This window comes from Aythya ferina (assembly GCF_964211825.1).
Source record: "Aythya ferina genome assembly, chromosome: 2".
Taxonomy (NCBI): domain Eukaryota; kingdom Metazoa; phylum Chordata; class Aves; order Anseriformes; family Anatidae; genus Aythya; species Aythya ferina.
Window position 1 is genome coordinate 18414748 of NC_140297.1, and position 23056 is coordinate 18437803.

The 23056-nt window shown below is 38.0% G+C and overlaps 1 protein-coding gene across 1 annotated transcript in view; it reads left to right on the plus strand.

Annotated features, from left to right (window-relative positions):
* The first annotated feature begins 245 nt into the window (after window positions 1-245).
* Window positions 246-23056, plus strand: part of PRTFDC1 (phosphoribosyl transferase domain containing 1) — a 45563-nt gene continuing 22752 nt past the window's right edge. Inside the window, exons 1-3 of the mRNA XM_084508266.1 lie at window positions 246-333; window positions 4164-4270; window positions 5953-6136. Of these exons, the coding sequence (XP_084364392.1) occupies window positions 277-333; window positions 4164-4270; window positions 5953-6136 (348 nt within the window). The 5' untranslated portion in view covers window positions 246-276. The remainder of the gene's footprint in view (window positions 334-4163; window positions 4271-5952; window positions 6137-23056) is intronic.

Sequence of the window (23056 nt, forward strand, 5' to 3'; positions counted from 1 at the left end):
AAGGACCCTATTAACCACTTTTACAGAAGCAGGCGAGGGAAGGCAGCAGGCAGCGCGGCTCCGGAGCTGCTCCCCTGCTAACAGACAGCACAACAAACTCTGCGGTGGGCTGAAGGCATCGGGAAGCCGCCTCTTACTCCAGCACCTGTGTAATGGTGGGGAAAAAGGCGCCTCCTTCCCTCGTACCCCTCCACAGCCCGGGGGCCGCCGGCCCCAGCCCCAGCCCCAGCCCGGGCCGGCCCCGCTCGGCTCCGCCCTGCCGCAGCCCCTCAGAAGATGGCCGGGCCGGGCGGCAGCGGAGCGGAGCGGGGAGGCGGAGGCCGCGGCGTTGTGGTAAATGCGAGCATCGCCCGGCCCGGCTGGGCTCGGCCCGGCCCTTCGCGACCCCTCCCGCTTCCCCGGCCGCCCTTCCTTCCTTCCTCCTTCCCTTCCTCCTTCCCTGCCTTTCTTCCTTCCCCCGCCCGCCGCCATGCGCGTCCTGCCCGCCCCACCCCGCTGGCTCCGGGCTGCCGCTTCGGGGAGCTGAGCTCCAGGTCCCCAGAGACACCCGGCTCCCCCCGAAGGGCTGGGACGCCTTCGGGAACCTCGGGGTGTGCCTCACCTGGCTGCGTGGACTTCTGCGGCTCGTTTGGAGGGTTTGGGGATAAATCGGTTATGCAAAAAGTAAAGGGCTGAGTTCATTATTCGGAGAGATTAATGAGATCCACCCCCCCACCCCCCCATAAAGCTGGCAGATTCTTCCCTGTGAGGGTGACAGAGCACTGGCACAAGCTTCCCAGAGAGGCTGTGGAGTCTCCTTATCTGGAGATATTCAAACCCCAGATGCCTGGATGCCATCCTGCACAGCGAGCTCCAGGTGACCTGCTAGCAAGGGGTTGGACCAGACAGTCTCCAGAGGTTCCCTCCAACCTCAACCTTAATGTGGGTTATCACCACCACTTCAGGAATGCTTTTATTTTATCACAGTGGTGGGATTTTAACCGAGTTAGGGAGCAGCAGCCCAGAGCTGAGGGCTTGTCGTGGGCAGCAGCCAGCCCCAGACCATGACAGAGACCCACCACCTCCCCGCCAAGGAACCCTGCACGTTGTGCCTGAGCTGTGGCTGGAGCTGCCCTGCATCTCCTGACACATGTCTTGACACTGGTACGATAAATGCCAGGCTGAACCTGTGACTGTTTAGCACCTAAACAATGTGAGGATGCTGCAGAGGAGGAGATGGACGTTCATCACTGTGCTCCGCTGTGCTAACTTCATTTCTTTTGCTTGGTACACGCCAGTGTGTGCACACCCCCAAAGAAAACAAACACAAGTAAGGCCAGTGCAGTACGATTTTGTTTACATTTGTAAAGCTGGAACTGGCTTTGTGCTCAGCTCTCCCATTTCATACCAAACCAGAAAAATCTTTAAGGGAAGTACTGTGCTTGAACCTCATGTGTGCCCACTTTGGTAGACAGCAAGGCTAGCAAAGTTCTTCCAAAGCTATATTGCGAATTTCCCGATTTTCTCTCTTATGGGAGAAAGCCTTTGAGGTATGACCATGTATTTGCATTCTTATTTGTATATGTTCGCATCAACTTTGTAGAGACTTATAGAAGAATTTTTTCTGGGCAGCTTGAACATGCCAAACCTGAACTTCAGAAGTAGCTGTTTCTTTCAGTGTAGGATATATTTTTACACACTTGTGTACCAATATATTTAGTATATATATTTATTTATCTGGACAAACCAATCATAAATATTTCCTTAAAATTTCCAAGCATTAAAGCCAGAAGTAAATGGAAGTTGAATTTAATTTGGGATGGGCATTTTTTGATACTCAGTTATTAAACTGAGGATAGTCACACAATTCACAAGCTTGTGTCAAAAGTCACACAATTCACAAGCTCATCAAAAATTACAGTGACCTGAAAAATTGTCCTGTAGCATAACACTGTGATTAGCTCTGGGGTAAATCAGAATTTCTAAGGCTTGCTGTTGGGAAGTGCCAGTTTATTTAAAAAAAAAAAAAAAAAATAGGCTTATTACTTTAAAAAGCAAATAGTTAGAAACTATATATGAATTTAATCTTGTAAATGAGAACTTCTTTATTCTTGCAAGGTGATGTAGCTTAAGGTTTTTTATTCACGAAAACCAGAAGGAGAGACAGAAGAATAAGGATTTTGTACCGACCCTGTGCCAGAAAGGACAGATTGTAGCAGAAGTAAAACCTATTGATTTGTATGAATTCTGAAGCAGTTTCAATTCATTTAGTTTGATCTTCAGCACCATGCTCAAAAACATGTAATTTGATGAGAATGATGCCTAAATAACCGATACTGACATGGGTTCTTAGCGGGTGCTTATAGTACTTATGTAATTTAAAGCACTATCTGAAATTGTTTCCTTTTATGTTAAAGTGCTTTTGCAGGAAACCATGCCAGACAGTTCATTGCTACAAAATATTTTAAAAGTGTCAGCCACCCCTATGTACTGAAAATGAAGATAGGAAAATAGGCTTCCCAGGCCTTCTGCAGCAGTGTTTTTGGAGCAAGATTTGCCTCTCATTAAAATCCTTGCCAAAGAGTATATTTATCCTCTCCTGTTTCTATGGAGACGAGGAACAGAATTAAGTAACTTTTTTCCTATGTGTAGTTTCAAGGCTGGTGTAAGCCAGGGGAAAGCTTTCATTGATTCCAGTGATCTCTGAGTCATGCTCTTTATGTGCAAATGTAGTAGTTACCAGCAAAGTATTTTTCTGCATACAGAAACTGTTAGGCAGAGCTTGAAAACCTGGCCAACTAGGTGCCTGTAGCTGACATTGAACATAAAATAAAATCCAAGCAAACACAAATCCATGAGACACAGCACTGTTACAGGACAGCACTAGGAAGAGCTGGGGGTAAGTTCAACAAGGCTACAGGGGTGGAGGAACAGCTCAGCATCCAATATGTTGTCTTACCCTTGGTACTTCTGAGATATGAGTTATTGCTCTGCTAGATGAAATTGTAAGCAGAGGTTCAGTGACAGGCATCTAAAGGCCCTATTCAGCAGAAATGCCATTAAGAAGTGCAATTCACAATGGCAATTCTCTCACCATGTATCCTGCTAATCAGTGTTCCTGTGGTCAAGGAGAAAGCCAATATGTTACTTGACGAATGTGACTGTACAAGAAAAAAAAGCTTGTTAGGTGCCACTTTCTATGCTGAATCAATAATGAAGCAAAACTTTTTAATGTTTCCAAGAAATACTGTGAACCTGCAGGTCTTGTCTTTCATACAGAATTGTGAAAATTGGTTGTGGGGAGTTTGCCTAGTTTTTGTTTTTCTTAGAAATGTGGTGATGACTTTGCATCTTCACAGCTTTCTGAAGCCTTTGCCTTCTGGCTGATTTTTGCCCTACATAATCTCTACTACCGTTGCTTTCTATAGCATCTCCCAGTTTTTGTATTCTGACTGCTATGAAGCTAACATGTATTAAATCTGCAAAATATTTTTCGCTGTAAATGTACGTATGGTTCTACAGACTAGCTGACAATGAGGTGAGATATGAACACTTGGTAATAGTTTATGTTTGATGACTTATCTAAATTAGGAACCTTGCCTTTGGCAAGACATAGTCTTCCACTGATTTGTACAGACACAGCCCACGAACCACATCATCTACTTTCCCTGTGTTCTCTTTCGTCTGTAGAATATTTATTAATATGTGACTTTAAAAATACCTCTAAAACAGAAATTCACAATTTTAATATATGATTTATGCCTTCTAATCCCTATTGAAGAATCCTTTCTTTCTGGTAATCTTACTTTTAACTTACTTACTTACAAGCTTTTCCACTTTGAAAGGAGTAAGAAACTTAGACTTGCCACTAGTTTAGTAGTATTTCCCCTTTATGTCAAGCTGTTTGTAATTTCAGGTGAATTTTCCCATGTCCTGTGGAAAAAAAAAAAACTAACTAACATTTAATTTCTGAGGTATACTGAGAAGCAAAATGACAAATAGGAAAAGTGAAACAGTAACCACTGATTACATAATTTGGAAGTTTATGATTTGAGTGCCAGCGTATATGGAACAGTGTGTGTCATACTATTAATTCAATGCAGGATACTAAAACACTGGTTTTATATCAGCTATATTTTGTCAAACACCATGAAGTATTCCTAACAGTATTATTTAATACTCAGATTTCAGACAATTGGCCCGGATACAGTCTGGATTTGTTCACTTATCCTCAGCACTACTATGGAGATCTGGAATATGTGCTCATTCCTCACGGCATTATTGTTGACAGGTACGTGTGGTTTGATTGTTGCTATATACTTTGGTCAGTAATATTATTCTTTTTTTGTAAAGCCTGTCATCCACAAATAGTGTATATATAACATTTATCCTAAAATACTGTGTAATCAATTATAAAAATTATTTTATTTATTTAATTTGGGAAGTAAAACAATGCTAGAAGGTAGGAAATGCTAGACGTGTAGTTGTCTTTTGCACGTCATTATCTGATTTCTTTCACTTAGTTTCTGATTTGGGCATTTAACAGCACAGGGGTCCCACAAAAAAGAGATTGTGATCATGTAGTGAAACTGGCGTTGGAGTGTTTGTACACAAGAGGGATGAACCAACAGTGGAAGAGCAAGTACAAGGCTTTGCTTATAGTAATATTCAACTGTCTCACCTGTACCCTGTCTTGTGTTTTTAATATAAAAAGGAGAAAAAGACTACATTTAATTATGTACAATTTCAACAGTTCCCTACTACAAATCATTCATGTGGATAACAGCTGTTCCAGACTGTACCATTGACTTCTGCCATTTAAGCTGTGTAGCTAGCCCAGGAGAAGAGTGTGGGGTAGGCTGTTTCAGTCCAGAAGCTGTGCTTGAAGAGCAGCAATGGGAAAGCTTGATCACCTCTCAGTTCTTATCTTACAGTAGCTCCTGTATGCTCTCAGTGTAGGCATCTATGGTGCTTTAATATGTGCAGTAATCCAGCTCAGTTTTCATAGTCAGTTATTGTTCTGAGTAATTTTTAACAAAGAATTGGGAACATCTGAATGGAATTTCATGGGACATTTTCAGCCTGCAGCTTTCTACCTACCACATTTAAACAGCCAGTTGCAAGTACTGAAATTGTTGGAACTCCTTGAAAGAAGATTGTAAACATCCATCCTAAGGAAGAGTAATGACTCCTGTATTTGTTTTTACACACAAGCTTTCTTTCATAGCCTTTTAAGTTACCATTGTGTTGAATTTTCCATCTCTTGTTTAAGGTCAACTGACTCTTAATTCCTTGTTACAACTTCATTTCTCTTGATGTTCACTATAAATTTGTTTGAAGTGAGCATTCTCTTTTGTTTTTTTTTTGGTGTTTTGTTTTTTTTTGTACTCCAGCAGAGTACAAAAGCATTTAGAGTAAATAATGCACTGAGCTATTTTTCCTCAGAACATCAAATGTCATTTTTCTGTTTTCTGTTGATTTTATATTTTGATAAAATATAAATATTTTGATATTTTATGTCTAGTAAAAACCTAGTACCCATTTTAGATCTATAATACCATCTACCTTGCTCTTTAGAAATCAAAGCGATTTAAAATGAGAATTTTACATGTAAAATGCGATTTTACAGAAATAATGCACGTTGAGGTTTTCTGTGAGATAAAACTGAAGTCAGTGTTTCACTTATCACCCTAAAGTCTCTGAAATGCTTATGAATTCAATATACAGTGAGATGTGTTACTACCTTTTCTGTAACTGGGCATTTAATGCGTTTGTCTAGTTCGAGTCACACAGTTTGCATCTTGCATCCGACACTCCTTATCTGCCTATTGTGAACTTGACCCAAAACCGTGTAAGTCAAGATGCTTAGGCCAACTGTAGGTCAAGATATATTCTCATTATATTATTTTGCATACTGTAAACTTAGATTACCCACATCTAATGTTATTTTATCCTTTTTTTTTTTTGTCTCAGGACAGAAAGATTGGCTAAAGATATTATGCAAGACATTGGAGACAACGATATTGTGGTTCTCTGTGTACTCAAAGGTGGCTACAAGTTCTGTGCTGACCTTGTGGAGCACATTAAAAATCTCAGCAGAAATTCAGAAAGGTTCATCTCCATGAAAGTCGATTTTGTTAGACTGAAAAGTTACCATGTAAGTCAACAACTTACTTATGTAGATTCTGGTTGTATGTTCGTAATAAGTATGACAGGCTTTTGTAAATGGGATTTTTTTTTTTCAAACTATATGAAAAACAATTGGAAAAATATTTTTGTTTTAAAAAATGTGAGTTTTTTTTTCCCCAGTATATTTGTTCATGTCCCTTTATCCTTTATGAACAGTATGAGTGATGATATGAAGCATCCTCAAGCTGTATTTTTTTAGTCTGTCATCACTTTTGGACATAAAATTATTCAAGTTTCCATCCTGTAAAATGTCTGCATGTTATTCCTGAAATCCTGAACAGTGCTGTTCAAGTTTATTTCTCATTACTTCATGTTCTGTTCCCCCCGCCCTTCTATAGTTTGGCATAACTGCGAGATGATAAATCTATGCCATATTCTAAATGTTTAATGCTAAGTAAATGAAGTGTTTTACTCTTCATAGCATGCAGTTTACATAGTAGCAAAATATACCACTAGATGATGATAGTGCTTTATAAGAAAATGAAATAAGGCGTTGAACCAAATCCAGTGTTGAGGAAAGGATCAAGACTTCCTGTTATCTTCTGAAGAAATTATGCAATAATGATTCATTTGCTTCCATGAAGCCATGCTAATGAGATGACCTGCATCTTTTTAGAGTGCGTGATTATGATTTCTATTTGCATAAGCTGTACATATTTGTATTCCACCTTGTAGTTCACACTCCACAGTGGGAGAGCATTTCTAGAAGTTGTCCTAGAAATGTCTGAGGAAGTACACCAAACAAATGGAGTGATAATACAGTTTCCCTCTAAGCATAAATGCAACTTGCTGAGCCCAATAGCTCCTGGAATAGTTCTATGTCTGTTCCACAAGCAGAGGCTGGTTGGTTGGCATTTTGCTCTGACCTCAGTGACCATAAGCTTTTCCTAACTTTTACAAATCCAGCCCAAGTTTTGTTGTTGTTGTTGTTTTGTTTTGTTTTGTTTTGTTTTTACCATCACAGGATGACAGCCTTTTGTCACCATTTAGTTAGGATTTGGTCCTGGATTTTCTGTTTCAAGAACTAGTCAGGTCTGTGAAGGACATGTGCAATATAAAGATTGTACAATTTCTAGCTATTTAGCAGTATTACAGAACCAATAAATAAAGCAAAATATATTATGTTTGTCTCACGTAAAGGCACACAGAAATTATACAAGAATTTTATTCACTGTGGTAATGACAGTGCTTCAGTACTACTGCTTAAAGAATAGTAGAATTATTCTTTTTTTAAATTTATTTTTATTTTTTACTTTGCACCTGGTAGTATTGGTAATGCACATGGTTTTCTTATTGGGTGTCTCATATTCAGTATGAAGATACCACATGAAGATTCTTTCCTCATTGACAAGTCAACACTTGCTAGCACCACTCACCCATAATCAGTGAGAGGAGATCTATACCACAGGAGTGTGGAAATCTTCACATCATTACTTAAGAAATTAAATAAAAGCTTGTTATATAAAACTGAAACAGCAGTACCAATTTGGTTATGCAGGATGTGTTTATCTAGGCTAAGTCCTGGATGATCCTAACATCTGATGGCTGTGATATTTTGGATCTTAGCTTTATGCTTCAGGAGGAAGTTAACTCCTCCCTAGAACTACTGCTTGAATCTAGTTTTTAGAAAATAAATCCTTCTTTCTCTTAAGTGCTTCCCACCAGGTGTCATGTACTTAGAGACTGAAACTGTTCTTGATTTAGTGCTTGGAACTGTGCTTGGTATCAGCCTGGTCCTAAGAAGCTGAGTAACGCTGGAGTATAAATGTAAAATGACATGAATGTTGGTGGGTTCATTCAGTGAGTGATACACAAATGTAATGCTCGCTAAGGTACCGGTACCACTACCTGCCACCCTTTGTTTTTTGAGTTACAGTTGTATCCTGTCCAATTGCAGACAAGAGTAGGTTCCCTAAAATTTCAGGTCATAGCCCTATGCAGCACGGCCACGGTCAGAACACTGGAGCTATTAGTAGTTTGAGTGAGCCTGCATCCCAGCTTTATATGAGACTTCCAGACCCTCTGTGTCAGTTTATTCTGTAATAGCATACCTCTCACAGTGTTTTACAATTCAATAAGAGGCAAAAAATTACAGGTTTAAGGGTAAGACTCTACGTGAAGTCTTGGAGCATCACCAATTCCATTCTTTTCCTTCCTTTTGCCTTTTCTGTTCCACATTTTCTTAAGGCTTATTATTACTTTTGATCCATTTTTTTTCTCTGTTTTTTATCCCTCTTTCATTTTACAGACACTGTTCTTCTCATGTAATTTATCTTGCTTCCTTTTACTAACTGTTACCAATTTCTCTCCTAAAGGGAGTCCTGCTGCTCTCAATATACTTCCTTCAGATATGTCTTCTCCCCTCACCCCCCTCCAGCTGTTTAAATCCAACAATTAACTTCAGCTCAGATTCATGAAATTTTGAATTGTCTCATTCCAGCTTCAGTACTGAAAGGTTAGTCAATTTTTAGAGGTTGTCATTTAAAGGGGGTATTCTTGGTTTAATTGTGTAGCAAAAATGGGCTCTATTTGTGATCCAAAGTCAGATGCTGCCATCAGTGAAAGTACATCTTAACTGTGAAGTAGCAGTGGAAAATGTTATATTTTGATGTCTGGCATACAGAAATGATCTCAAATAAAAGGAGACTGCAAATGAGACCAACTTTACATGGGTCTTTGTTTTTAGATCTGTCATCATATTCTAGAGTTTAGACATTTAATTAAGATGTTAAGATCTGCTTTCATATTATGCTGCTGAAAGTTGTAATATCAATCCTTATTTAGACTTCTTCATGCAAATCATTTGATTCTTAAAAAAGCTTAGTATATTTAGTGATATGAGTGGCTGCATGTACTTCTAGAGTAAGGATGGTTTTATTTGGTTTACTAGCCTGGACATTTTTATGAGAAAATTTCCCATGGTTTACAAGTACTGTCTTGTTTCAGTATCTCAAATTGGCATGTCAGATTAATGAATCTTGTTTATATACAGGTAATATGGGGAAATACTCTTAGTTTGTTATTTTCAGAGGAAATCTGATAGGAAACCATAGCGTAAAAATAATGTGGTTACACTGTTTATGTTCTACACACATCAGTATTAATTCTTAGACCTTTAATAAAATTCCTGCAACTGAATGTGGAGGTTGCAGCATCTGAAAGCATATTTTTGCTTCCTCTAGAAACTGAACTGTATTTTTCCATTTCTTTTTTTTTTTTTTTTTTTTCTTTTTTCCACTACTGGAATGCTAAAATGATGCAGTACAGAAAGTTAAGGAGCTTATACACATGGACAGAAAATTACATGCTCAAATGTAGATCAGTAAAAAAAAAAAGAAAAAAAAAGAAGGTATGCTTAATTTGTAAGAAAAGTTTATATCTGTAAATCCAGAAATACACCATTTACAAACAAACAAACAAACAAGCAAAAACACCAATTACATTGTGCTAACTTCGATTTTGAAGGCTTTTTGATTTCTCTTAAGTAAAAATTATTAATAAATATATAAATGATTAATTATGAAATGGGAAAGAATCATGTCTGGAAGATGCATGGAGTGGCACCCTCCATAGAAATATGAAAAATTCTTCGAAGAATGCAGTTTCTTGTAGACTTAAAGGTAGTATGATAAATGTACTGTATTTTTTTTATATTATTTTTTTTTTTTTACATAATCTCAAAATAAGGAGATAGTTTACATGGGGATTTGATTAAAGGCTGTATGGTGACTTACAAGCTTCCAGCACAATGGGCAAATTAAAAGAAAACACCGAGGTGAGAGTTAGGAAATACGATTGTTTAGATAAACATACGGAAGTAGTGTGTAGACACTGTAGGGTAAGATTCAAGACGTAGATGGAAAGGAAAATAAAATCCAGTGGTGAAATTTGAATGAGAAACAGCAGCTCCAAGTTTTAAGAGTTGTGAGGCAGTAAGTATAGTGGCTAGACGAAGAAGTACTAGCATAGACCTCTCATGAAATACGGTGCAGGTATGGATAAGCTGCATGCCAAGTTTTCAGGGAAGATGATGTATTCTGGAAACTGTGATGTAAGAACTGAAAGAATTTGGCAACATCTTAGATACTGAATTCTAAGAAATTGGACTTGAATATGGTATAAGTTAGGAACAGTATAATTCACTGCAGAGATTTTTGAGTGGAAGAATAATATCTAATATATTCAATTTCACCATATTGAATTTTTTCCTGACTGATCACTCCTACACAGGGAGTTGAAAAGTGATGAGAGTTTCAGATTGATAGAAGAATTCGAAAGTATTTTCAGAAACATGGTAGGTTGAAATCAGGAATGAAAAGTATTGAAGAAAGTGGATGAGCTTGCAAATGTCACCTAAGGACATATGACACCAGTGGGAGAGTTAAGAAATATGGATCCAGAAATCCTTTAATATATTGGTGATATGGAGAGCTTCAGCACATTAAAGAACTAATTCAGAAAAATCCAGTGGGAAGTGCAACAGAGGAAGCTGGAGGTTTACTAGCCTACATCCAACACTAAGATGCTTACAGATTAATGAATAGGACAAGACATGAAAGAATGTTTGAAGATGAAGAAGAAGAGTGAGCGAGCAAAGGAATAGTAGACAGATGTCACATACTAAAGGGCTGAAGGGGATATGCTTTAGTAAAAACATAGTGTGAAGTCACCCAAATCTTACACTTTCTGTAAAGAAGTGAAGGTTAACAAGATCCTATCATTTTTCTTATTTAAAGCATATCTTTTTTTCATGCAGAACAGTAGAGAGTTCCTGAACAACAAGAAGAGTGTCTCTTTGTTCAGTGTGGAAGAGACAATTTAGGACAGGCTAATGAAGGTAAAGGATGAATTAGATCTTGAGGCAGATGTTCTGGCTCCTCAAATCTAATCCCCAGTTTATAGGTGCAACGACATCATCCTGTTCCATGGGTATGCTGAATGTGATCTCTAAACCAAAGCTCAATTCTGAAAAGGAATTGAAAAAAAATTATTAGAGGAGTAGAGGAAGCATACAGAGTCTGTAGACATGCTTGAGAAGTTTCTAGCAGCCTCTCAGCAGGAGAGAAAGTAAATACGTGTGAATTAAGAATTCTTTGGGGGACAGATGATGGAAGCTAAAAATGGAAAAAATCATACTAATTTGTGGTTGAAACTGGTAGCAGGGGCTGGTGGGAGAAAGGAGAAACACCCATACTTGAACTGGGCAGACCAGCGTGTCATTGCTACATGTTCTTCTGAAAAGTTTATTTTTCCCATATTGTTATCCATGGCTGTCTGTTTCATTCTCAGAATTATTACGTGATACAAAGTCCATATGGTGGTAAGCCATGTGTTTTGGGGAAGGACAAGTGAATCTTAGTGGCATAGCTTTTCTTGTGAGAAGCATGGTGAGCTAAACAAGGAGTGAGATACTTTTCCTTTAGACCTTTGTGATTTCTTAGGTTATCCTTGTGTGGACTAATGGGACAGGAGACCAATCATCTCTGTTATTTTGAACTTGTGTAGTGCACTTCTTAAAAAGGACAGTAGTTGAATTGTGATAATGTATCATAGATAAAATTTCATGCCAAGCGCAGATTATTATATAATATCGATCTGTTTTCCATATAGTGCCTGAATTGCAGATTTTAGAAGTGCATTTTTCATATTCCGGTGGCAAGAAGGTATTGTTGAAAATCACCCTGAAAAATATGAATGAACTTCAAAGGAATGTTGTTTGCTAGTCACTTGGAGGAAATTTGCAGTGGATTATGTGGATTGAGCCAATTCATGTAATCCTTTAAAATTAATACATTATTTATGGTTTCCAGAACATAACTAATAAAAAAATGTGACCTCGAATTGTAATCCACACACAATGGTTGCATTGAAGTCTGTTCACAAACAAATCCATTGATATGATCTGTTTCCTCTTCAGCCTCCAGTTGTTTGAAATATATTTACAACTGTTGGTTATTAATCTTGGCATAAACAGGACCATTAGTGCTGCAAAACTCTGAAAACAAGCAACAAAACAAGTATTGTTTAGTAGAAATCTGAATGTTTTTGTCTATATGAGGCCATTTCAGTAAATAGTTTTGCTAAACCACTCTACTGTAGGAGTAAGGAAACAGAGAGATTTTATAATGAGTAAGTTGAAAGCGAGTTGATAAATGTGGTAAAATAGATTATTTTTCTGCCTTGTAGCTTTACTTCTCATATGCCATTGCTAAACACTTACATCTTAAAAAAAAGAGCAGCATGAGACATCAGACTGTAACTACAGTAATGAACTGTGTAAAATTTATATCCATTCTTTGCTTAATTACCTGTTCCTATTCAATATAATTTTACTGTGTAGAACTTGTTTTTGTTTTTTTTTTTCTTTTTTTTAGGACCAGTGTGAATTTTACATTTACATCTGAAAACAGTGTATTGTAATCTGTACCCTAAAAAAGCAAATAACTCCTTAATGATTTCATTAATTTAACAACACATAAGAAACAACGAAGTGTACTGCTTGGATTTAATGATTTACATCTAATACCCAAACTCTTCATCAGTGATATGATGACTGTTTTATTTCCATACCTACATGTCATGAAAACACAGTTTATAATCTCCCAAGAAAAACGTACATCCTGAGATGGAATTGACAGTAGCTTTTGTAGTTACAGGCTTTCTCATGGGCAGGTTGTGAGTTCCCTTTATTTTGCTTCATTCACACATTTTAGCTGATGTTCATTTCATCTTCTTTGATGTTGAGCAGCCATGGAAATTAGGGCCTACCTGGTAGATTGAATACCTGTGAACTTTTAGACCAGATTTTACAATAATTTCACAAGATTGAACTCCATATTATCTGCAGATGATCAGTTTGACAGGCAAATAAATATCTGTTGTAGGCAAAATGAGCTTTATTTACTTAATTTGGAGGGGTTGTGCATGTACTATACAGTAAAAAAATAAAATATTCTCAAACTTTTTCAGGTGCATGGCTTGCAACAGCAGACAGTGAACACCTGTGCAGAGGTTAGAATTTTGCAGGATTACATTCTTGTCTTGTCTTTAGTCCACAGAAGCTACAAGCGTCAAGGATACGGACCTTAAGTTGTAGCTGTTCTGAGAAATGTGTTCTAGTATAGAATATGCTATGAATATACTAGGAATAGACGGTTCTGCCAAGTAGATGTCTGTCGTATGGACAAGTTAAACATGGGAGGCTTGCAACTAGCTTTCTGCTCCTAGCATTGCCTGAGGGATCCTACCTCAGTGTACTTTTCCATGGATAAAATGCTATTTGGATCCTCAAGTAGTAATGTCTTTTTGAGTAAAAGCTCTGTGAAATGCTCAGACCTGTTAAAACTAGTGAGTAAAACGTCCTTTACGGTTCCAAGCTGAAGATGCTGCCAAGTCTTAAGCAGGCACTAATGCTATCTCTGTATTTCTGATGCTTTCATCATTTTCTGAAACTTAGTCAGACCTGAGATGCTTAATAAGGTGAAGAACACTGGAAAGAGATCATATTTTGTGCAGGGAGAACGTTTGCAGTTGCTAGAATTCACTTTCCTCCTAACATTGTCCAAATGTTTAAAAACAGAAAGGTTTTCATGAGGGAGACAAAAAACTCTTCTACATTCAGCAGTGTCTTGCTGCAAAGTGTCAGCCTCAGAGACACTCAGGCTTTTCAGAGAAATAGCTGAAAAAGTAGTAGTAGTGGAAGTTGTCCCAAAAGCTTATTCTTGCAACTGGCTGAATATTTTTTGAAGAAATTTACAGAAATTTAATGAGAAAAATGTCGACTCAATCGGTAAAAGCGTGGCTGATGTTATTAGTGTAACAGGATGATCCAGACAACTTTGAGAGTATACTCTCACGCCAGATACATCTGCAGTACACCAGGTATAGTTAGTTCATGGTTTGGTGCAAAAACGAAGACTGTGGAAATGGGCCTTTTTTCCGATTTTCTGCACCAACAGCTGGGGCGATGATGATGCTCATTCTTCATGAAGCATGGTGCCCTCGTGCCAGCCACGCTTGCCAGCTCAGGTGTTTCTGGGCACATCCCTGCCTGTCTCAGCTCAGATGAGACTGGGTACCCGAGGCTTCCTATCTGAACTGCTCCAGCTACCTGGGTTCATTTTCACTGAACCAGCTGCACGCATGCAGCTCAGCCTGCTGGTAGGTCTGTATTGAGCACAGCTCCTGCTGGAGAAAGAAGTCTGCCCGTGGTCTGGGGATCCTCATTGCCAGAGAGCAGTGCAGCAAGCCTCAGAGCCCACCACTTCTTTATCTGAGGTGCACCTCAGAGGGGTCAGAGGGAGCGTGGATCAACCCTGGTTGTTTTCAGAGAACCAATCCTCTTTTCGTACAGTTCCAAGGCAAGCTGCAGAAGGCTATGCTACAACACAATAAAATATGACCTTAATGCTCAGTGTTGTGGTTTGGAGGCAGATGCTCTCCTAGGCATCCTCAGCTTCCATTTAACTTGTATGCAGAGTTGTGACATATGAGAGCTTGAAACCATCACTTGCTCAAAGCTCTCTTGAACATAAAGAGGAATAAAGTGTTTCTGATTTAAGTTATTTTTAATTAAAACATACAGTATTTTCCTGTTGGACACTGTTTAAGGGTTGAAGTGTTACTAATAATATAAGCAGGCGTTGATTTGTGAGCATAGCTCAGGAAAGGTCATTATAAGGCAGGATACAGTCAGTTTATCAAGTTCATCTGTAATGTAAAACTTGCTCATGGAGAGGTGATCTCTGTAAGTTTCTGCATCAGATAATACACCTACACACCGCTTAAATATGTTAACACCATCTGAAGTCTTAGGGATTTTTTTTAAGGTATGAGTAAGTGTTTCAGTGACTCATCTGAAAGATTTGGGGGAACCAAACAGATCAGCCGGGGGAGAACTGAGTAGGAAGCAGTCTGATTGCCATGGGGACAGAATGAGAACAGATGTGGCCGTGAAGGCAGGGTGGTACGGAGCTGTCCTGAAGCTCTCCAGCACCATCAAAGTATTGTTTTAAGGCATTTGTGGGACATATTGCAGTTAGTAATTACTTGCCTTCTCAAGATACCTTTCATTTTTAGCCATTGTTCCCCACTTAGATACTGCCTTTATACTGCTTTGTGATTTTTAGCTGTGGAATTCCTAACTGAAAATAAAAAAAAATAAAATACACTATTCATGTATTGGGGGTTGATACTCTGTTCTGCTGGACTTCGAGTCTAATGCAAAGTCTTTGAGAGATTTTCGCTAATCTTTCTGGAGAAATTTGTCGCCCCCCAGGGTCACATTTTTCTAACAAGCTGTAATGTTTTCTTTTGAAAAATGTTTTCCAAATTGAAATAAATGTTTTAGATTATACTGTGTTACAGAGGGTAGACGGCTACTATGCGTAAATGAAGTTTTAGATCTGAAGTTCATTTTTCTTAACTTTTTTTTAATGTTTTCTTCATGAGCTTAAGTCTTTGGTATTTCTAAGCAATCCAGCCTTCTGGAACATCTTAACATTTGAGACCGTGGATGTTTTTAAAATTGTTCAGTTTGAGAACATACTCAAAGCATCAAGAGATTTCATTCAAAAGCACTCGAGAGGTCATCTTTGCAAAAAGTTAGATTCGAAAGTTCCCCTGGATACAGGATTTGTTGTAAAGCGGCAGTTTGTTAACAAAGCCGAAAAAATTGAAGTTCAGTCTCAGTAAAATATTTTGTTTCATATTCTGCCAAAAATGCAGCAAGCCACCGCTAAATCATGACATTTCCAGCAACACTGGATGTCATCATTAGGAGAGGCTGAAGTCTTTATTTTCTGACTGCTTTGTAGGTTTTTGCAGTGACAGGGAGATGGGCTCTTACCTGGAAGAAATGTCCAGAACATGATGGTTGCTAATCCTGCTGTACAAATAAGATCTGGCAAGTTTGAAAGTACCATAATATGTTTATCCATTGGCAGAGCATCACCTTGATTACTTATTTGGATGCTAATAATACCATTTAGTGTGTGGTTTTTTTAATTAAGATCTGAAATGGGGCAAAATTAATTAAAAGAAGCCCGAGGCTTCTAATTTTCCCAAGGAATTCTATGACTCTCTTCTGCTGGCATCCCTTACATGCTGTTTCTTAAAACAGATCATAGCATGTGTGATGTTCATGCGGTGCCACACCCCAGGGGTGCTGTAAGGCATAAACCAAAAAGGTTGCTTTAAAGGAATACAGCAATAACGAGAAGCACTCTGTTATTGCAGTGCTTATCAGTGTGACAGATACGAAATTTGTTTCCCTCTTCCTTTGATAAACAAAAGTTAGAATATTGAAATACAGCAGGAATGGTAGAAAATAACCTTGAAATGCTGGAAAATAATCTTGAAAAAAAAAAAAAAAAACCACTTGCTGAAGGTTATGTTGAAAGTTTCCAAGTTGTCACTAGCAAGGAACTGAACATCGTATGAAAGAGAGCTACCAAGTTGTAAGGGATACACTAGACTTCAGGTTGCTGGAAGGGATTAAGCATTTGAGGTTTTTATCAGTATCATCTCTTGAGAATTTGCTTACAGCTATCTGTTGTCTCAGCCTATGGCTATTTGACAGATTTGAAGATTCTTCTTCCTTCCTTTTATCACCAAATCGCAGAAACTGCTGATAGTTGGGGTCAGGAGGTCAGTACTTTATGCTTAGTTCAGTGAAAGCTGTTTTCCCTTGTCCTTTCAGAAACCCTCAAGGGACAGTTTTTTTTCAGTTTAGAGCTAAAAACTTGCTCGTTTTTGTGTTTGTTTACTTTCATGTGTTTTTAATTAATTAAAAACAATTAACAATTCAACAATTAAACACATGGGGTAAGATGGTACACTTGGAATAGTCCCAGTTGGAGTACTGAGCCCCTCTGTTGGTGCTGGGAAATGTGACTTCTAGTCCTGTCGCTGTAATGGTCATGTACACAATAATGAACAGTAACTGGGTAAAAGACATACTCTAATTAGCTTGGGTTTAAACCAACACTGACCTTTTCCTAGGTTGCTTGATGTCCTTTTTGATTTTTGCCTTACCATGGCGTAGTAACAGGAGGAAGATTCCCCCTGCACTCTTTAGCTTATGGTGCACTTTTGAAAGCTAAGAAAAAAGCCCAAGCCACCTATTCCATGAATATGGGCCTTTATTATATTATTATCACAGAAGGTGGGCACCCTTAGTAATGTCTCCTGGCAGTCCAAAATGAGTTCTGGCAGCTACACTTCCTAAATTGTTCTTTTGCCTAAACATTTTAAATTTGCTCTGCCTCTCATCTCTAGAGACAAAGTAGTGGTCTGAATCTCCCTTTGACTGAACAGCCCTGTGCAGTTGTACAATTTCTCATCCTGGAACACATGCAGATTTTATTTCTATGTTTTAAATGTGGTTTTTGTTTTTTTTTTTTTACAGAATAAAAACAAGTTAATAGTGTAAGAAAGCCTTGGAGTACACTGTTTGTGAACTCAGCTGAGATTTGAAGATATTTTGTGGTTTTCTTTTATTTATGTTTCCAAAAATTTAGTATTGCATGTTCTGGATTTCATTTCTTGCTGATCTTTCTAAGTGTACAGGTGCTTTTTGTGGCATATGGATATATGTGGTGATGCAGTCTTACTGCCTTATTCTTAAACAAAATAACCCATTGAACCAATACCAAGGAAATATATAAAACCTAATTGCTAAAGTAGAAAAGAAAATATCAAAATAATTTTTATAATCTTTATTAACCATGTTAACTGTTCTAAATTCTATTGCCATTTCCAATAGTTTGACCCTTCTCCAACAGTTTGTGCCAATATAACTGAAGTTACGTCTTTGTTCATGGATTTTAAGGAGAGTTTTACATGCAATAAAACTACAGGGCTAGACCATGTATGCACTCACATCTTTAGAATTCTTTCCCTATTTGAAAATATTTGAAAATTTCTTTAATCTGTATATCTACAGAACCTATTGATAGATGGAAATAAAGGGTTGAACACATTCCTCCAGGAAAAACAAAAAAAAAAAAAGTAAAGAATTTACATCTTTTAATATCTGTCCCTAGCAAATATGTTGTTAATTACGTTTATAATCTGTATTAACCTATGTTAAGGGTATTGGCATTGCATGTCAGTTCACCTCTGTTGATGTCTGAGCGTATACCCAAGAGAGATCAATTCCAAATGCCTTGACCAGGAGGGGAAAAGCTTCAGTGGCAGTTTCTGCTTCATTAGATACCAAAGAATCTCCATGGAAGCCTCTCTATACGGGATGAATTTATAGTACCAACTAAATCATGTCTGTTTCAAAATACCTTACCTCCTTTGGATTAAATACCTAGAAGGCACGCAGGAGTCCTGGTATACAAGAAATTACTGAATATGTGAGCAGATGATTATAAACATTCCAATTTATTAAGTTTAATAAGGTACTGTTGCCCTGAGAGTTAAGCTGAGGGATCTCTCTTGCTTTTGTAGAAGAGAAACAGCATCTACGTGTGTTAGCACATGTGAGCTGATGAGGGGTAGTACCTTGCTGTAAGTAAGTTCATTGTTTGTGTTTCTCTGTCCAAAGCCTACTTCCTCATTGCAGAGCTCTGGCCTTCCCTGGAACTGGATAGACGAGCCTGAATTTGAAGTGCTTCCAAACCTGTGTGATGGAGCTTTTTGTTAAGGAATAACAACACGGAGGAAAAAGAATAGGTGAAATGAGTTAGCTTGTAGATGTAACCATAGAGATGTACAGGTATGGCTTACATTGTAGGAACTGGAGCTCAGATAGATATACCAATACCAGTTTAAAATATACTATCTCAGGTTATGCTGGCAATAGGACAGGTCTCAGCGCAGCATAGTTCATGTTATAGTTACCAAGCAGCTCAGGAAAGCATTGTAGCCCCAACTTTAAAGCTAACAGAGACATACAGAACCATCAGTGTCTCTGTATAAACATATTTTTACTGTTCCTGGGGGATAAAGATGTTCTGACAGTGGGAGTGTGCCAATTTACTGTGTTTGATTTCCAGTTGGTTCAGTATCCTTCACTTGTCTGCAAGGTATTTAAAGCACCTCCTACAAATATCTCAGTGACCTGGCACTTGATTATTTTGAATGTGGGTGCGCCCTGGAGGTTTCAGTCTGCACTTTGGTACATATTTGATTCTGGGTTAGGGAAGGCATGCTTTCTTCCCGGTCTTTACCAGGGAGTGATCCATATCATTTCCATTCCCATTTGCACAATCTCCAACTTTAGCAGTACATACTAATGAATGTTGCTTCTTTAGCATATAGTCCTAGTTTCCTGCCATGAAACCCCTGACAGTCCATGATCTGAGCTACACTCCTAAGGTCCTTCATTCTTAGCTGTTTTCTTCGTTTGTGAAATCCAAAATGCTATCAGTTAAGTATATTCTTGTAAGTACAGCATCTTATGTATTACCACGCCACTGATGTTCTTACTTCTGCTGAAATAGAGTATAATTTCATAGCCTACATTTAATACGCCAGTTTGACATTACCCAGTAGTCCAAATAAGCTAATAGATGATGTAGATACCATACTGACACTTCTCAGACCAACATATTAACATACTGAAGCAGTTCTCAGGAGGCAGGCTGCACAACAAGTGAATTTCATACTAGAATATCTGCATCCAAACTGGAAGATCAAAATTTTCATTGTAATTATTATGACTGAGATGATAGAGCATGGTCATATAGCAAAAGATATTAGAATTATTGAAACATACAGAATTTCAAACAGAAGTCTTTATAATCACAGATGCATCTATCTAAATGCTGCAAATACCTGCAATTAATTTCTGCAGCTCTATTTTTTAAATGGAGAAAGCTTGGTTATATTATGAATCCGTTTGCTGCAGCTAACTCACATAGAAATAATAATTCTCTATTTAAATGTTCTGTGAGAGACGTGGCTTCTGTGGTTTCATTTTTGAAGGACTGAATTGGAAAGTAAATTCTTGTCATATCTGCCTCTGTTTTCCTCTGAGCGCTATGTTTTTTCTTAACCGAAAAACGTATCTGTTACTTCACATGCCAAGGCTCTGCTTGAGTTTTCTGTCATTTTCAATTTCAGCTTCAGCAGTGTATTTTAGCCATTGTCTTGGACACAGCCATGTCTCTGAAACTGCAGCCATTTCATAAGCCAGTTGTGTCCTCCATGTAAGGTTTCAGAGTCTCAGTTTTTCTTTGAACTACCAAGAGTTTTGTTCAAATCCTCATCATTCATTACCCCGGTAAATGTCATCTCCCCTCTGCCTTTAATGCCATCCACCTTGTTCCCTCAGTGCCATTCAACATGTAGCTGCTGTTCAGATCACCTTCAAAGGAGCTGTTTTCACAGCCAGCCCAGCTGCTGTCCTTGCACCACTATCAAACACAAAATAATGTTTTGTTGAGGCTTGCTGAAACTCCATTCTTCCAGATCATAAACCCCACACACGTGAAATCCACTTGTTTTCATTATGTAGTGGGTAAACCCTATGGATAAGCCCATATTTCTGTTCTGAGAAGTTCAGACTGTAGAGTCCCATTAATCATCCAGTATAATGTTTTTGCAAAAAATCTGCAAAGACTGGTTGCTAGTATTTTTCCTCTGCACGTGGGGAGAAATACTAGATTGACTGTATCTTTTAAAATCTCTCCTCAAATATACTTCAACCAGGTTAAAATGAAACCTTTGAATAAACGTGCAAGCAAATTAACCCACAGTAGTACCAAGGGGAATTGTGTTTGTGTGAGAGAGAGCCTAAGTGGATAGTTGAGGATGGTACTAATGGAAAATGGTCAAGATCATTGCTTCTTATATGCCTGTGGTAAATGTGATTGAAAATAATTTCTTTCTGAGTGCTCAGTGAGGTTTATAAGAAGAAAATATTGATGTCAGTCTCTTAAGCTGGGATTAATTTCAGTTAACTTCAGATGTCTGACAATTAGATGTCTAGGTGTGAGTTATTTGCTGTAGATTTCTCATGTGGTGAAACAAATGATTTCCGTGATCTGCCTGGCTTTCTCCAGTCATCATGAAGGGAGCCCAGGATGAGCAGCATAGAGTTTGAAGTCTTAACTTTTAGGTGCCTGAATTAGGGACAAAGTAATCCTGTTTTTAATGAATATATTTCAAGATCGTGGGTCACCCTGTGAGAACAGCAGTAGCATAGGTAAGACAAAGTTAATGACAGTCTTACTGGAAAACAAAAAGATGAGGCCTAAGTGAATGTATAGACTGAACTCAACTCTGCTTTGGTGGACGTGTTGGACCAAGCCTGTTGGTGAACAGGTCTGAAAGTCACATCCTTCTCTCTTAAGAGTTTCTCCAATTAATTTTGGGGGAAGAAAATAATCACATTTTTTTCCCCAAGAGGTTACATACAAACTGTGGAGACTACAGTAACTGTATGTGTGATATGTGCAATATTGCCTTGGTGTCATTTCATAATTTAGTTGTGCACTTAAACTGTTTTGTCAGAACTACTTTTTTTTTTTTGCCGTGATTAAAGAATCTTTGTTTCACTGAGCCCAGTATTAATGTACTCCAGATTCTGTTTCTTTAGAAGAGTAACAGATGTTCACAGTTTGGTGCAATTTTCAGATGAGCAATGCTGTTTATAATAAATTTTCCTGAGACCACCCAACTCATTTCACTTGTAACTTGAACTGCGTCCAAGTGTTGATCTCAGGAGATGTGAGATGTAATAATTCTGTGCCTCACCCAGTTCAAAAGACATGACTTAGTATAGATGGAATTTAAATATCTATACTTCCAATCAGCGTAGAAAGTCAAAGTTTTTATCTCGCGTGCTGTGAACAATGGAGGTGAAAGTAGCAACATTCTGGCTTTCATTCATTAAGTATTCATAAGATCTGAAGATGCATATTGACAAGATCTGCAAGAAATAAAATCAGAGAACAAAGGTGAACAGGTGAAAAAGCACAACACGGCAAGTAAAAACAAATACATTGAGATTTAGTCTGGAAAAATGCAGATTTATTAAATGCAGAAGAAACGGAAATGCAGTATTAAACATAGTATGTGATGTGAAGTAGGGATAACACAAAATGCACCGTGGTTTATCAGGAGCAACTGCAATGAATTGTTTGCTGCATAAACCAAAACATAGTGTGGCTTTGAGTTGTCTATCTGGGACATTATATTTAGTCTCGAACATATAACAGCAAAAATTGTGTTGATAGGGTTTAATGATGTTAGAAAGCAAATGCTGAGGAGCTTTGGGAGATTGAAAGCAAACCTTTAATTCAGGTATTTGCATTTATTAGAAGTCCTGTAGACTCAATCGTATCAGTGATGTTAAAGTATTGAATGTCTCCCAAAGGAAAAAGAAGCCCTGAATGACTTGAGAGTGTGGAAATTCAACAAACAGTTCTGAATTGACAGTAAGAGCTACGAATGAATCAGTAGATTCTTTTTCTTTCTGACATTTATTGTACTTTATGCTTAACATTTAGTGCAGTGTTATTTTGAGATTATATACTGAGAATTTAGGAAAAAGCACCGGGAGGTTCCTATGGCAACCATAGTGTGCACATTCCCTGTATGAACACTGTGAGAGCTGTAATGTGACACTGTGGCACTGAGTCCTGCTGCTTGGCAGGTAGGTATTTTACACTACGAGTTAATTGATAAATTTAGAGGTACTTCTAAATGGCATTAAAGGCAATGAACTAATTTCTTTTTTTTTTCTTTCTCTCTTTTTTTTTTTTTTCCTTTGGCAATAGAATAGCCCTGCTGTGCGATGCAGGTCATTTTTTCCATATTTCTTGAAAGCATCTTGGCTGAAACGTTCTGAGATGCATTTTTCTATACATTTTTTAGGCACAGTGAATATGCTGCCCTGTCCTCTGATTCATTCTCTAGTCAGAACACAAAGATT